The 15004-nt window shown below is 36.5% G+C and overlaps 1 protein-coding gene across 6 annotated transcripts in view; it reads right to left on the bottom strand.

Annotated features, from left to right (window-relative positions):
• DOCK7 (dedicator of cytokinesis 7) overlaps positions 1 to 15004 on the bottom strand; it is a 229639-nt gene that overhangs the window by 71121 nt on the left and 143514 nt on the right. For 5 of the 6 annotated variants that reach the window (XM_044238362.1, XM_044238361.1, XM_044238357.1 and 2 more), the window contains exons 23-28: positions 9681 to 9770; positions 8648 to 8743; positions 6712 to 6852; positions 6502 to 6615; positions 3521 to 3691; positions 1577 to 1716 (exon numbers count right to left, since the gene is read on the bottom strand). In XM_044238362.1, the coding sequence (XP_044094297.1) occupies positions 1577 to 1716; positions 3521 to 3691; positions 6502 to 6615; positions 6712 to 6852; positions 8648 to 8743; positions 9681 to 9770 (752 nt within the window). Of the gene's footprint in view, positions 1 to 1576; positions 1717 to 3520; positions 3692 to 6501; positions 6616 to 6711; positions 6853 to 8647; positions 8744 to 9680; positions 9771 to 10965; positions 11059 to 15004 lie in introns of all 6 variants that reach the window. The other variant, XM_044238364.1, reaches the window with a different exon arrangement.

The raw sequence follows: 15004 nt of genomic DNA on the forward strand, positions 1-15004 counted from the left end.
TTGATTTTGGCTCAGGTCATGGTCTTGGTGTTATGAGATCGAGCCCCACACTGGGCTTGCCACTGAGCGCAGTCTGCTTGGAATTCTTTTCTTCTTTCTCTCCCTCTCCTTCTGTCCCCTTTCTCAACACATCTCATACTTTCTACACACAGACATGCACTCTCTAATAAATAAAATCTTAAAAGTCTGGATTTTACCCAAAGAATAGAAAAGCACTAATTCAAAAAGATAAAAGCACCTCTATGCTTACTGCAGCCTTATTTATAATAGCCAAGATATGGAAGCCACCCAAATGTCCATCAACAGATGAATAAAGAAGATGTATGTGTGTGTGTGTGTTTGTGGGTATATATGTATATATATGGGTATATATGTATATATATATACATATTCCTGTATATGTATATATGTATATATATATACATATTCCTGTATATGTATATATATACACATATTCCTGTATATGTATATATATATATACATATATACCCACAAACACACACACAGGAATATTCGCCATAAAAAAGAATGAAATATTGCTACTTACAACAGCATGGATGGATCTAGAGGGTATAAAGCTAAGCAAAATAAGTCAGTCAGAAAAAAAAATACTCTATGACTTTACTCATATGTAGAATCTAGGAAACAAAACAAACAAACAAAGAAAAAAAGAGATAAACAAAAAACCCAGACTCTTAGCTATGGAGAACAAACTGTTGGTTACCAGAAGGGAGGGGGCGGAAGGATGGATAAAATAGGTGATGGGTTTTAAGTACTACACTTGTGATGAGCACTGGGTGTTATATGGAAGTACTGAATCACTATATTGTACACCTAAATGGATATTACACTGTATGTTAACTATACTGGAATTTAAATAAAGACTGTTAAGAAACTCCTAAGATCCTATTACGAGGATTTTTTAAAAAGTGATCATTACCTAAAGGAATTATGATTACACAGATTTTTTTAAAGCAATTATGAAGATAGAAATACCTTCTAGGGATGCTAGACCACAACACTCAAGCTATTTAAATTCAATCATCAGACAATATGCCCTTTCCTTACTACGTCAATTTCCAAAAATTCTGTACAAGTGTATACAACTTTGGAAGTTCTTAAAACCTAAGAATATTTGTTTATGGGGCATACTTTGAAATAAAATGCTACATAGTGTAATGGCAAACAATATATTTTCTTTACAAGGAATAGAAAACCAATCCATTTTCTTCAAACTGAAATGTGCCTACTATACATCAACAAATCTATGAGTCTACCTACTAATACACACAGTATTTTTTGTAACCATTAAGAAGGAAAACTACCAAATAAACCAAGATATGCCACTGATTTCAAAAGAAACCTCAAATTCAGAGATGATAAAGTATGAAAAAAATGCCTCTCTTAAAAATCAGTGAAATGCAGAAATACCATGGAAATGGGACTTAGTGAATACAGAGGTAGATGAAGAGTGGTGAAGACTAGTCTTCTGATTCTTAGGAAAGTAAGTGCAATACTTCTGTCCCATTATCCAAAAGCAAACTGCTACTCCACGAGGCAAAGTAACTCTACTCACCCTTCAGCATCAGGGTCTAAAATGACAGCCAGTTCTGTTAATACAAGTCCTGCCAAATAATGCTGTTGGCGGAAAGGCACAGACAATTCAAACATATTTGCAATCTTCTGGTCTTGTACGTTTGTGGAAAATCCAGAACTCTGTTTGGGAGTGAGGTAGAAGAAAACTACAATAGCTGTGCAACAAAACATCCTACAGACAGAACATTACAATAAAGGCAGTATGAGCATTATCTCAAAGTAAGATACACCTCGCTTAGGGTAGTTTATTTTACATCACTATTATTCACATTGGAGAAAGTAACTCCTCTTACTTTTGGTATAGGAAGCTATGATAAAACAACACTTTAAATTATTTTCAATTTCCTTTTTCTCATATTGAAACTTCTCCATCTTTCTAATCTTTATTCTTTTAGCCATTTAATGTTTCAATATTATACCTTAAAGGAGAAAAAAAGTAACTAAATCCAAATGATATATTATGTATTTACTGCTGAGTACAAAAGATATATTGGTAGTCAAAGCTGATTTCCAGAGAAAGTCCAAATACCAGTAAAACTGTTTTTCAGAGAAAATACTATCTTTAGAAAATTACTATCATTTTGTCATTCACTCACAGTTTTTAAAAGAATTTTAATACTGCAAAATAGCATCCTCCCAAGATATAGTTCAGGACAAAAGTGTCTACAATCTCATCCCCCTCTAATTCATATTCAAGACCATCCATATGGGGAACAAGAGAATGGAAGGAATTCTATTAATTTCTTGGCTGAATGAGATGTTCAAAAGGGAGTTAGGTGTAAACAAATGTGTTTCATTAAAGGTTTTAGGAACTATACTATGATTAATCTGTTCCTCACTGGACAGCCACATCTCTGGCAGAGGATGTGGAAGAAAGCAAAAGATTAGCCTTATCCGTTATACAAAGAGGTGTATGCTAGCCAGGTAAAAGAGTTATGTGAAAATAGGCCAATCCATAAGCTTTTTCATAAAGGCAAAATGTTTTCTAATCTAGGTAAAGTTTAAAAAAACATGTATTTTTATCATGAATCTGAGATTGATCTAGGCTATGGAATTACAGCCAGGAATTAAATAACTCAAAAATAACACTACAAAAAGTTAAGATCAATTTTAACTTTAAACATTAAGAGATTAAGAAAGCTTAAGAAAGCAGCTTGTCTGCCTTGGGAATTACAGAGCAGAAAGAATGTTTCACTAGAAGGAGCTTCTCTGATATTAAAACCAGAAAATCCCTTTATCTCAATCTGTATGACAGGACACGAAGTAATTGCTATGATAACCCCTTTTTGTCTTGACAGAAACCACTCGCTGCTCAAGTCCACTGCCACCCAAGAAAACCTTACGGACATCCACCTACTTTCCTTTGGGTTTTCAAGGTACAAGAGATGTAGGCAGGGCTTCCTCGGACTGCCCTGCAGTTTGACTTCTTTCCCAGCTACATTATGCCTCATGCCTTTTCCTTTCACAGGTATTGGTCCCTAATAAACATCTTCTAGCCCAAACTCAAGACAACTTTGCATCTGCTTCTAGAAAACCCGATCTGCAAAAAAACATCTCAATGGGCTTATCTAAGTGAATTTACTCACATGGATGTGCACAGATCTGTAAGAGGACAACACGGTAGTTAAGACCTCGGGCTCTAGAATAAAGTCAACACGTGGCTTGACTCAAAGTCTAGCTCTGCCACTTATTACTGTGTAATCTTGAGCAAGCTCATGACTTTTCTGTGTTTCATGTGCAAAATGAAAATAATAGAACTTACCCCCCAGAATTACTCTAAGGAGCAAATAATTAATACTTACAAAGCCTTTAGCATGGAGCTTATCACACAGCTATTATTCAACATCCTACCATTTTTTCCAGTGTTCAGAAAGCTTTCGTACAAACATGGGCTCTATAAAAAACTTTTTCAGACCCCGCATACCTGAGATGTTGCCGAAGAAACAGACGGCGATGGTGATGCAGGGGGAGTGAGCAGACTGCAGGGCAGGTTCAGTGTAACGTAGTGCTCGTGGCTGCAGACAATTCGTAGAAAATCCAGTCTCAAAGACACCAGCACACTTGGATTTGGTAATGAATAAAGCTTTGAAGATACCTTGTAAGCATTACATAAATAAAAGAATACCAATTGAATTAATCATTTCTTTAAGCCAACACCAGAAGGACAGATGAAGTATTGAGTGGGCAGTTTTGGGTTTTGTGGTTTAAACAACAGTATCAGCTTTTTCCAGAGTTACTGCTAGAATAAAAAAAATAGGGAACTAGAAGATCTACTTAAGATGTACAAATCCACTGACCAGGCTAAAAGTCATATTCTCTATATTTACAATATAGCATTAATATTTCCACTTCTCAAAGATACACTTTATGAAGGAAAAGTATACGACCAAAATAACTTCATAAAAGAAATGATCCATTGGGGGTGCCCTGAGTGGCTCAGTCGTTAAGTGTCTGCCTTCGGCTCAGGTCATGATCCCGGGGTCCTGGGATGGAAACCCCACATTAGGCTCCCTACCTGGTGGGAAGCCTGCTTCTCCCTCTCCCACTCCCCCTGCTTGTGTTCCCTCTCTTGCTGTGTCTCTGTCAAATAAATAAATAAAATCTTTAAAAAAAATAGCAAGAAAATGATCCATTCTTTGGATAATCAGCACCCTGTGTTAACCTATATTTATGATTAGCTATTTGTCTATTCACCCAGCTACACGGTAAGCTACTCTGAGGAGACATATAGACACTGACTTGAAAGTTTTGGCATCCCTGGGGTCTAGCTCGATGTTTGGCAACCACAGAAAGTCAATGCTTGAAGAACAACGACAAGATTTGAGGAGCAAAAGAACATGAAATTCGGGGGGGAAAGTAAAAATAATACATACTACTGCAAATACTTGCAAGTGGGTCAGTGACCACATGTAGTTTTAACTTCTCTATTAAAAGGAACATACAGGGGCACCTGAATGGATCAGTTGGTTGGATAAGCATCCAACTCTTGCTTTCAGCTCAGGTCATGATCTCAGGGTTGTGGGATCAAACGCCATGTTGAATTGTACTCATCGCAGAGTCAGCTTGGGAGTCTTTCTCCCCCCTCCTTATGCCCCTCCCCCCAATCATATGCACACTCTCTAAAGTAAATCGATCAATCTTTTGTTGTGTGTGGAACACACAAGAAAGGTAGCTGATAGAACAGATCTTCAAAATTCTAAATATTAGACTGCCAAACAGCATTCTAAACCAGTAATTCTCAGAAACGAGCCTGTGGACCAGCTGGGAAACGCTGCACAAGCACTGTGTCCCACACGTCCCTCCCCCACCCCTAGGATTCAAACTCCTCAGTAACTCTGGGATAGGACCCAAGAGCTGTGTATTTTTAAATTTCCTTTAAAAGGTAATTCTAGAATGATTATATAGCTCACTACCCACATGGCCTAAGAGGACCAATAACTAATGTTTTCCAAAAGGCATATTCATCAGTTGATAAAAATGTTAAAGTCAGCTGTTTGTAGAAAAGTTCCAGGATGCTTTTTTAGTAAAAGCAACATAATGGAAAAGATAAATCAATTAAAAAAATAATAAAAGCGACAAAGTGATTGACTGGGGATTTGGGTAAACATCCATCCATGATTCTAAACTCTACAATGTCTAAGTCTACATTAGGAGGACTACACAGCAAAATGTGGTTGCTTTAAAAATCACCCAATAGGGCGCCTGGGTGGCTCAGTGGGTTAAGCCGCTGCCTTCAGCTCGGGTTATGATCTCAGGGTCCTGGGATCAAGTCCCGCATCAGGCTCTCTGCTCAGCGGGGAGCCTGCTTCCTCCCCTCTCTCTCTGCCTGCCTCTCTGGCCACTTGTAATCTCTCTCTGTCAAATAAATAAATAAAATCTTTAAAAAAAAATCACCCAATAAATACACAAACAAGTTCATTTGGCTATACATTGTAACCGGTACTCTTACATGGCATCATGGGGGTTGCTTTACATTATTTTTTTCTATTATATTTTTTAAAGTTTGTTTTATTTATTTATTTTTTTAGTAATCTCTATACCCAATGGGGGGCTCACACTGACAAACCCAAGATCAAGAGTCACATGCTCTTCAAACTGAGTCAGCTAGGCACCCCCAGGGCTATTTAACATTCAGTCTAGTGACTTGCTGATCTGCTGCAGAATGGGAATCAAAGGTCCCTGCTGGGCCAGTAAAACCAAGGAAAAGTCAGCTGTACAGATATCAACTTGCCATAGGCCTGTGTCCTCATAAAACAAATGAAATTTATTTTTGTCTTACTAACAAAAATACCCTGCTTTTTTTTTTTTTTAAAGATTTTATTTATTTGACAGAGAGAGATCACAGTAGGCAGAGAGGCAGGCAGAGAGAGGGGAAGGGAAGCAGGCCCCTGCTGAGCAGAGAGCCCGATGCGGGACTCGATCCCAGGACCCTGAGATCATGACCTGAGCCGAAGGCAGTGGCCTAACCCACTGAGCCACCCAGGCGCCCAAATACCCTGCTTTTATTTTTTAAAAGATTTATTTATTTAAGAGAGAATGAGAGGGAGAGAGAAGAGGGGGAGGGCCACAGGGAGAGGGAGACAAGCAGACTCCCAGCTGAGCAGGGAGCCTGACATGGGGCGGGGCTCGATCCCAGGACCCTGAGATCATGACCTAGGCTGAAAACAAGAGTCAGATGCTTAACCGACTAAGCCACCCAGGTTCCCCAGAGATTCTCTCTCAGAGCCTCTCCCTCCACCCCTTCTGTTCATGCTCTCTCTCAAATAAATCCTTTTTAAAAGAAAAATGCTGTTTTCTAAAAACATCAGTATATGAATGTGTTCTGGAAGATATCTAAGCTGTAACTCTAAAAACAGCAAACACAGTATTTAAATTATTTGTTAACTATTACTAATTATGCATTACCTGTTTATAGCAGGTCTTAATTAGGCTAAAGACAAATCCTCTATCCATAACAGACAACAGATCATTGAGAAAGAATGCAAGGCTTGTGTTGAGTCTCTCAACCATTTCTGTGTCCTGGAAAACAGAATAAAAAGCAAAAAAAACAAATAAGAGTATGACAGCTTAATGTGAGTTCGACAGAAATTTAATTTTTTAACAAGTTATCATTACCTTCTGAAATCGTGAAACTATATCACTAGCAATTGTGCTGACAAGAGCAGCAATGTCATCCATGAAACGTTCTGGAAAACGACTTTTCCTTGGTGCATCAAGTTTATCATTAAAATATAAATGATGCACCATGCTCTTTACCTGAAAAAATAAATAAGGCATTAGTTTAATTTTTTATGAATGCAATTAACAGTTAATCATATCTGGGCTATTTTTTCACTACACTATGTGATTTAACAGATGGCTAAAATACTTCTAGCCCCTCAAATACTTTGAGACTTTCCCTGCAGTAGCTTATGTTCCCAAGAAGTATCAAACACGGTACAACTCAATCACTGCATCACCTTCATAAAATTATTCTGGCTACCAATACGAAAAGAATTATGGATATGAACAGAAAAATAGTTCACCTTTCAATTTTGTTTTAAATGAAATCTTTTCTAAGATGCAACATTTTGACATTCCATATATACCCAACAGTAAGCTCTGAGACACTAGACACACTGACTTCACTGTGGTCTCTTCAGCATCTATAATATAGTGACGTATGGTGAGTGTACAGTAAACACTGATGACTCAATATGAATAGTAAACTCTTGGGCAAAAATTAACAAAGTGATTCATGTGTACAAAATGCTTTTGTGGGCACCTGGGTGGTTTAGCCTGCTGAGCATCTAACTCTTGGTTTCAGCTTAGATCATGATCTCAGAGGTCCGGAGATCAAGCCCTGCACTAGGCTCTGTGCTCAGTGCAGAGCCTGCTGGAGAGTCTCTTCCTATGCTTTTCCCCCGACATGCTCATGCGCGCGCGTGTTCCCGCTCTCTCTCTAATTAAAGATACTTCTGGATATTGACTATTACAACAATGTGGTAATAATAATAATAAAGAATTCAGGGAAAGCAAAACCAAGTTTCAACAATTAGTAAACAGCAGAGTTACGTTTTAAACTGCAGCTTTTTAACTATTCTAAAGAAATCTGAACATACACGTAAGACTATCAAAAAATCAAAATTACAATTTGATCTTAAATTAAAAGCACAAGAATTACAAACTTGGTGTTTATTCTCTAGAGGGGAAAAAATGAGAAGCCTATCACTTACATAGGGTCCCTGACTTATTTTCTTCTGTAGATTAGTAAATCTCTAGAAAAACGGTCTTCTTATCCCCAATATAGGTAACACTCAGTGCTGAGAATGACCCTATGACATACTCTGGAAGCTCCTTCTGTTTCTTGTCTTCCTGCCTTCCTTTTTGTTATTGTTGTTTTGTTTTCCAATATATTTTTACACATTCCTCTTTTGGAAGAAAAAGTTTCAATGACTTCAGCTTTCTAGAGGTTGAAGAGGGAAAGTCCCTAGTGCCAGAACGCCCGAGTTTGAAGCCCAGTTCTGTCTCTCTGTGCATTGAAAACCCCTCGCCCACAGGGACAGTGCTACACATAGTACATACTTGGCAAATCTTTATTGCTCTCGTGTATATATGAGTTTATATGTATATAAATATTAAGATATTAATCCATTTGTTTTTAATATCATTTATTAAACTGAGCCAAAAGTGTTGTTATTGAGCTTTCGAACCATGAAAGCAGTGAGAATCTTTAAAGCCCTTTTTATCTATGTTTGGGATGAAATCTAAAATACAATATGTGCTAGCCACGTCCAGACTAAGAAATAAGGTACCATGTTTTTCTTTAAAAAGAGAGCTGGTTCTGCAACCATCTCTAAAAAATAGTTAAGCAGAGCCTTCTAATTCCACCTGAATTATGCTCAGCGTCCACAGTGTTTACGCAGAGATGTAACAAATGTTAATTTTGTATTGGAGGCACGTGTCAAACCCTAAGAAGGACAACTGAAAAGGCTTTTTAGGATAAAATAATGAGCTAACACAAAGTGCCAACTAAGGAAAACAGTATTAAAAATGTATTGGGCTTGCTCACCATTAACTCAAAAAAGAACCAGGCTTGTTGCAAAGCTGATTCCCGCACGCTGCCACTGCAAACAACCCACTGCAAAGCCAGCTCCTCATGAAAAAGCTATCCAGAAGTAAATCCAAAGTTATTATCAAAGTCATATCTGCTGATAACACAAACCAAACCATAATGCAATTACAAATGAAGATATAATGAGAATAAGCAAAATAAGGCATGTGAACCATTCAATGATGCAGTGAGGACACCCATTAACGAAACGGCTGTTTATACATGGAAGACAGTGGCATGTTGAACAGCTGAAAAAATTACATGTTATCTTGCAGTAAAATGTAATTTTAAAAGGGCAGGTGGGAAACAGCCTCCTAAATTGTACCTGCAAACAGAAACTAGACCAAAACTCACAGTTACAAATACGATCTTGTTTGTGCCTTAAATACATATTCCAACATATGCAAATACATTCATGAACTTTGCTGGTACAATTTAGGAAATACCTTTAGAAATTTAAACTTTGATGTAAGCCATTAATTTTCAAGTTTTCAGGTATCTGAAGTCTTTTTTATAAACATAGCAGAAATTTCCTGCCTTATAATGGATATGCATACAAAGCATTTGCAAAGTAGGGTATATCGATATGAAAAGGACTAACAAAACTGTGCATAAGGGAAGCAAATCAACATATCTTACTAAGAGTGATAATTTTTCTAACTCATCTTCCTTTCCCTGGAGATTTAAAACACAAAACAGAGCAGTTACAGAAACAGAATTCAGAATTGATACATTTTTTGGTACTAAAATCTGATCATCAAATTTGATTTCAAACAGTCAATCCCAAAGATAAAACATTTCACTAACAAAAGAGCATACACTGGAGTGGTATGCCCAAAAAGGCGACAGACAAGCAGTGCTTGCTCAAATGTATTTTTAAACAAATGATTTAAATGCAATTATTGTAACATATTGGCTACATAAAGAAATCTTACATCTATTTAATTGTTGGAATTTTCCCCCTATATGGATTGTCTTCATATGAATCTACCTTTTTAGTTGGTAAGCGTCCCGTTAATGTTTGTAAGAAACTTGACGTCTCTGTGTGCGAAGACATACGATTACAACTTCGATCCATAGCCTATGGATTGGAGGTGAATGAATGATGAGATAACATTAAAGTCTGCTGTGGAGGGCGCTGCAGCTCAAGGATTACATACAATTTTTTAAACAGTCTTACTTTGGTTTCAACAACTGTTTTATTATTGCTCATCTCATTTTTACCATTTTAAGCTGCTTTAATGACAGTGCATTAGAAGTATCAAAATGGCTTCTATGTATTTTTAGTAAAAAGATGAATTATTTTAATGATTATATAAATTCAGAGTGCTGCAAAGAATGAAACTTTTATCTGTGTGATCTATACACATGCACACATCCAGTAAGAAAATGTAAAAAGTAAAAACATACTTCTCACTGGTCTCAGATCAAAAAGAAGAAATCAAGAGTTTTATATTCAATCAAGGAAATCAAAAGTTTAGAATGGTTTCTTTCACTTTTCACTATCAAAAACTACTATTCAGATCTGCCATATATTTCAAATATAAAACATTTATGATACTAAACATGGAATCAAATTCTTCAAGAACAAGAGCATTTCCCTCCAAAGCCAATACACAGATGAGAAGTATATTTTGAGGTGTCATGCAATATTAGCCATGAAGCAACTAGACTTAAGTAAGCAAAACTTAGTTCAACTAAGTTATACACAAATTTCATACTTTGCAACACAGTATGAATTAAAATGGATTTTTGCTTCTGGTAATAAACCTTACAGCATGGGGATCATATACTGTTCACACTTAATTTCAGCTTAGTCCCAGTATTTCTAATCAGTAATTATGGGAAAAAAAAAAGGCAAGACAGTAAATGCTAAATGAAAAGGACATAATAGCTACACTTTAAACCAAAAGCAAATGGAAAACTGCCAGGTTTTTTCCACACAAATTTTTTTTTTAAAATTCTTACTAAATGTGCTACCCTTACAGTAGAAACTGTTATCAAAGCCATCACTTGCATAAGCAGCAGGCATTGAAATACTGACAGAGTATACAGGGAGGAAGTGGGAGGAAGAGTCAGGAAGTAAGAAAGGACAGCATTACTGGTGCAACTGGTGGTATTCATGCATAGTAGTTGGAAAATGTGCTAAGTAAACAAAAATACAAACTTTTTAATGATTAAAAAGCAAGCCACTGAAATCATAGTATGTACTAAAAAGTAATGTTCTAAAAAGAAACATCAGCAGCCAATAAAGAAACCTCTAATATAAACACCACCTGTGTTGATTCTGCACTTGGACTGGGGTTGGATCCCCATGGGGCAGCTTTTGGACCACCAGTGTTAACCCAGGAATTGGAGCGATCTAAACCCTAAGCATATAATAGAAAGCAGTTGGAAAGGAAAGAAATATTACATGTGGCATGCTATAAATTATTCTTAAAGAAATCCAGACTTTCCAATGCAAACATGTTTTTAATTAGTATTGTTAAAGCAACCAAAATTTCTAGGCATCTAGAAGTATTAGTTCACCATAATTACCTTATTACATAATTTGTTTTTAAATCACGAAAAATAATAAGTACAGCATTTAAAGACAATTTCTCTTTAGTTGGAGTACCAACTAAAGTTCCCACAGCACCATCCTCCCAAACCCTCCTTAAAGATGGCACGAGTTAGCAACATAATTTCCTGAATCTAAATAGGATTTAAAAGGGGAAAAAAAAGAATTGAAGAAAATAATTTCATTCTTTTCTGAAAGACTTTATTTGCATTTTGTCATCAATTGATGTGTATTGATATTCCATAATTCCATTTGACCTTGCTTCCTCTTTTGCTTTCTTTTAACAGACCAACAAGAGAAATTAAGAAAACAAAAGAATTAAGAAAGAAAAAAGGGATCACTAATACTTGCTCCTGCCTAAAAATGAGGGTTGATTTGAGGTTGGGCTGTTTTACTGTGCTTGTTGTAATTAAACATAATAGGCTACTATTTTATATAAATATCATAAACAAAAGCATTACGATGGGGCTGGTCTGTAGGAATTCCATCTTCATTATCATGATCACTGACGTTAATTTAATATACTACCAATGTGTACGATCAGAAGTGAATTACATCTGTTCGTCTCTGAAAGAAGTTACTATCCCAGGTGAAGAGAAGTGGGGCTTTCATTTCTTAAACGTTGACTGATCGTTAGAGTCACTTGGGAAGTTTTAAAACCTTCAGATTCTGGGCCCCATCCCCAGAAGTCCTGATTCAGCAACTTGGGCTGTGGCCTGGGAATCTATCAGAACTGGAGCCAGTTATAAGGGATTTTTAGAAGATTGTTGGAATAAGAATAATGAAGACAACCCAACATAAGGTGACAAAGTATGGACCCAACCCCAGAAAGCACTGAAGGATAGGTAAAGGAAAAACAAGAGTAGTAACAACAATAATCAACTGTGTAGACACATGTGTATCATCTGGGAAGGTCAACAACAATAAATATGCAGAGTATTAACGCAATAAACAATTTAAGAATCTCTGAGAGTGAAGCCTATGTATCAGTCCTATGGGAGGGAATGAGGATTACGGAGAAGGAGGCAAGACAAACTGCTACCTCTCAAGAGCACAGGTTTTTAGGGAGAGTATTTCCTCTTCCTTTTCCCCCCTATTTTTCAAAAAATACAGAGTACTTGAATGATAATAGTAAGTATGATTTCCACTCATTTTTTATATTGATTTTGATAATGTGTGAGTGTTGAAATTCAAATCCAGGTTCTACTGCTTATTAGTTGTAAAACCTAGGGTAAATTACCTAATCTCTTTTTCAGTTCCTTAGCATAAAATAGGATAATGATAGTCTCCCTCATATTGCAAAGATCAAATTTAAAAATGGAAGTAAATTACGAAATACAATGCTTCAAATATAGTAAACACCCAAAAAAGAGTTCTGGGTGCCTGGGTGGCTCAGTCGGTTAGGCGTCCGCCTTCAGCTCAGGTCATGATTCCATGGTCTTGGGATCAAGTCCCACATGGGGCTCCATGCTCAGTGGGGAGTCTGCGTCTCCCTGAGCCCCTCTCCTGACTTGTGCTCGCTCTCGTGCGCCTGCCCTCTCTTTCACAAATAGATAAAATCTTTCAAAAAAAAAATAGTTCTAACAAAAACTTCCCATGCATGTTTTTTAAAATGCTTTCTAGAAAAGTAAATGAGACAATATTCAAATACTAGTAAAATTATGTAATCAGATTTATTTAAAATAAAATACCTACCTTCTCAGAACCCCATATTATTTCAAACAAAAGCAAATCTGCAAACAATGTTTTTCAGATATGTTAAAAGTTTTCACCAGTCTCCCAAATTATGTCTCCACCATATAAAGTTCTTTCTGCCATTTGCAATTTTTACAACCACCACTCATGTTACAAAAATAATACATAAGCATCTGATTTTTGCAACAATATAACTGTGCTCTTCTACCATAAATTTCCACAATACCAATAATTTTCCTGTACTCTTAAATACACTTTTCAGCTCCTTAATTTCCTTTAAAATTAAGGCAAATGTTAATCAGTAATGTGAGAATAAACAAATCTCTTTGTGTCACTGTATATTATATCCACAATACTGAGACTAAACAGTTACAATTACATCAAGTCGAAGTTAACTATTTAAAGAAAACCCATGGCCCATTATTTTGTAAAGCAAATAATTGCCATAATTTAAGTGTTACAAAGCTAAGAATTATATCTTAACTTAGTTAAGCAAATTCATCACTGATATTTACTAATGTTAGAACTGTGTTTACTGATCTCCAATGAACAGAACAGATTAACCAAGTGTGTGCACATGTGCATGAAAGAGCTTTTGTTTCTGTCACATCTCTGTAACATTATTTTGTCCCTTAAATATAGATAGGCTCCTTCCTTGAGCAAGGTTCATATTGTATTTGATTTGACATCAACACTGCTGTTAGAATTCAAAGTTTTGGCTTTGTATCCACTAGTCCTCAGCATAGTGCCTATCATACAGTAAACTCTCAAGGTTAAATTTAAAAACAGGAGATAATGTATTACAAAGAAACTACATATTCACGTAAAATTGCGCTGGCATTTGTTTAAACACAATAAAATTCAAACTTGTCATAATCATATATTTACATAATTGATTGTTAAAAGAACATTGCTAGGGCAAAGAGGTTAGTTTTGGCAAGAATAATTATGAAGAAAATCTCACAAATCTGATTTTATAGTCATCAGAGTAATAAAATCCTACTGATGTTAAGTATTCTTGAATTTTAGGAGCTCTGTATTTTATATTAAAGAACAAAATATAAGACCAAATGTCTTCTAATCATTAAACACATAATTAACCCTGACAGCAAGAAGGCAAACGAAACATAACTCTTAATGGAGTAGTTTATTCTCGCCATCCTCACTAACATTCATTCACTGAATATCTATCGAGCAGCTTCAATACACTGGCCACCATGGGTGCTTAGGATTTATCATTCAGCAACTATGCCTGTCCTCATGGAGCTCATACTGTGATAAAGGTAATGTAAACAAACACCAAAAAAGAATTAATAACTAAATTATATGCTACATGAAAAGGCAGTAAATGTTATGAGACAGAGAGACAGAATGAGGCGATCAGAAGCACCCACGATAAGACTAAAGAGAAAGCAGCCCAGGTTATACATTTAAGTAAGGTGGTCAGAGTAGACCTCATTGAGAAGGTAGTCCTCTGAATAAAGGCTTAAAGGAGGAGAAGGAGTTAGTCACAGGATTATCTTGCTCAGAGGAATGATATAATCTAAAGTTATTTATTTTTTTAAGTAATCTTTACATCCAATGTGGGGCTTGAAAGGCATGAAATCTTTTTCTGGGAGAATGGGAAAGTAACTGGAATAAAAAAATATAGCATAATTGCCCAAAAGCATTGAGAGCTCTCTTGAGGTCCATGGCTTTTCATTTCAAATCAGACCAATCATGATACTTCTCAAGTCATGTTCATTAGCATAGGTGCCAACATGGCACAGATGGATGACTGGGTTCAACGATGGTATGAGATTTGGTTAAGCAAGTAAAATGAAATGGGAGAAGAATAAGGCAATTGAGGTTTAATTATAATAGGGATAACTATAATGACTGGTCATGGAGCAGTACCTGGGTGGCTCAGCCAGTTGGGCATCTGGCTTTTGATTTTGGCTCAGGTCATGATCTCACGAGCCTGGGACAAGCCTGGGACAGAGTCCTGAGTTAGGCTCTGTGCTCAGCAGGGAGTCTGCATCTCTGCCTCTCTTCCCCTCTTCCTCCACCCCTCCCCTCAC

This window comes from Neovison vison, chromosome 2, assembly GCF_020171115.1.
Source record: "Neovison vison isolate M4711 chromosome 2, ASM_NN_V1, whole genome shotgun sequence".
Lineage (NCBI taxonomy): Eukaryota > Metazoa > Chordata > Mammalia > Carnivora > Mustelidae > Neogale > Neogale vison.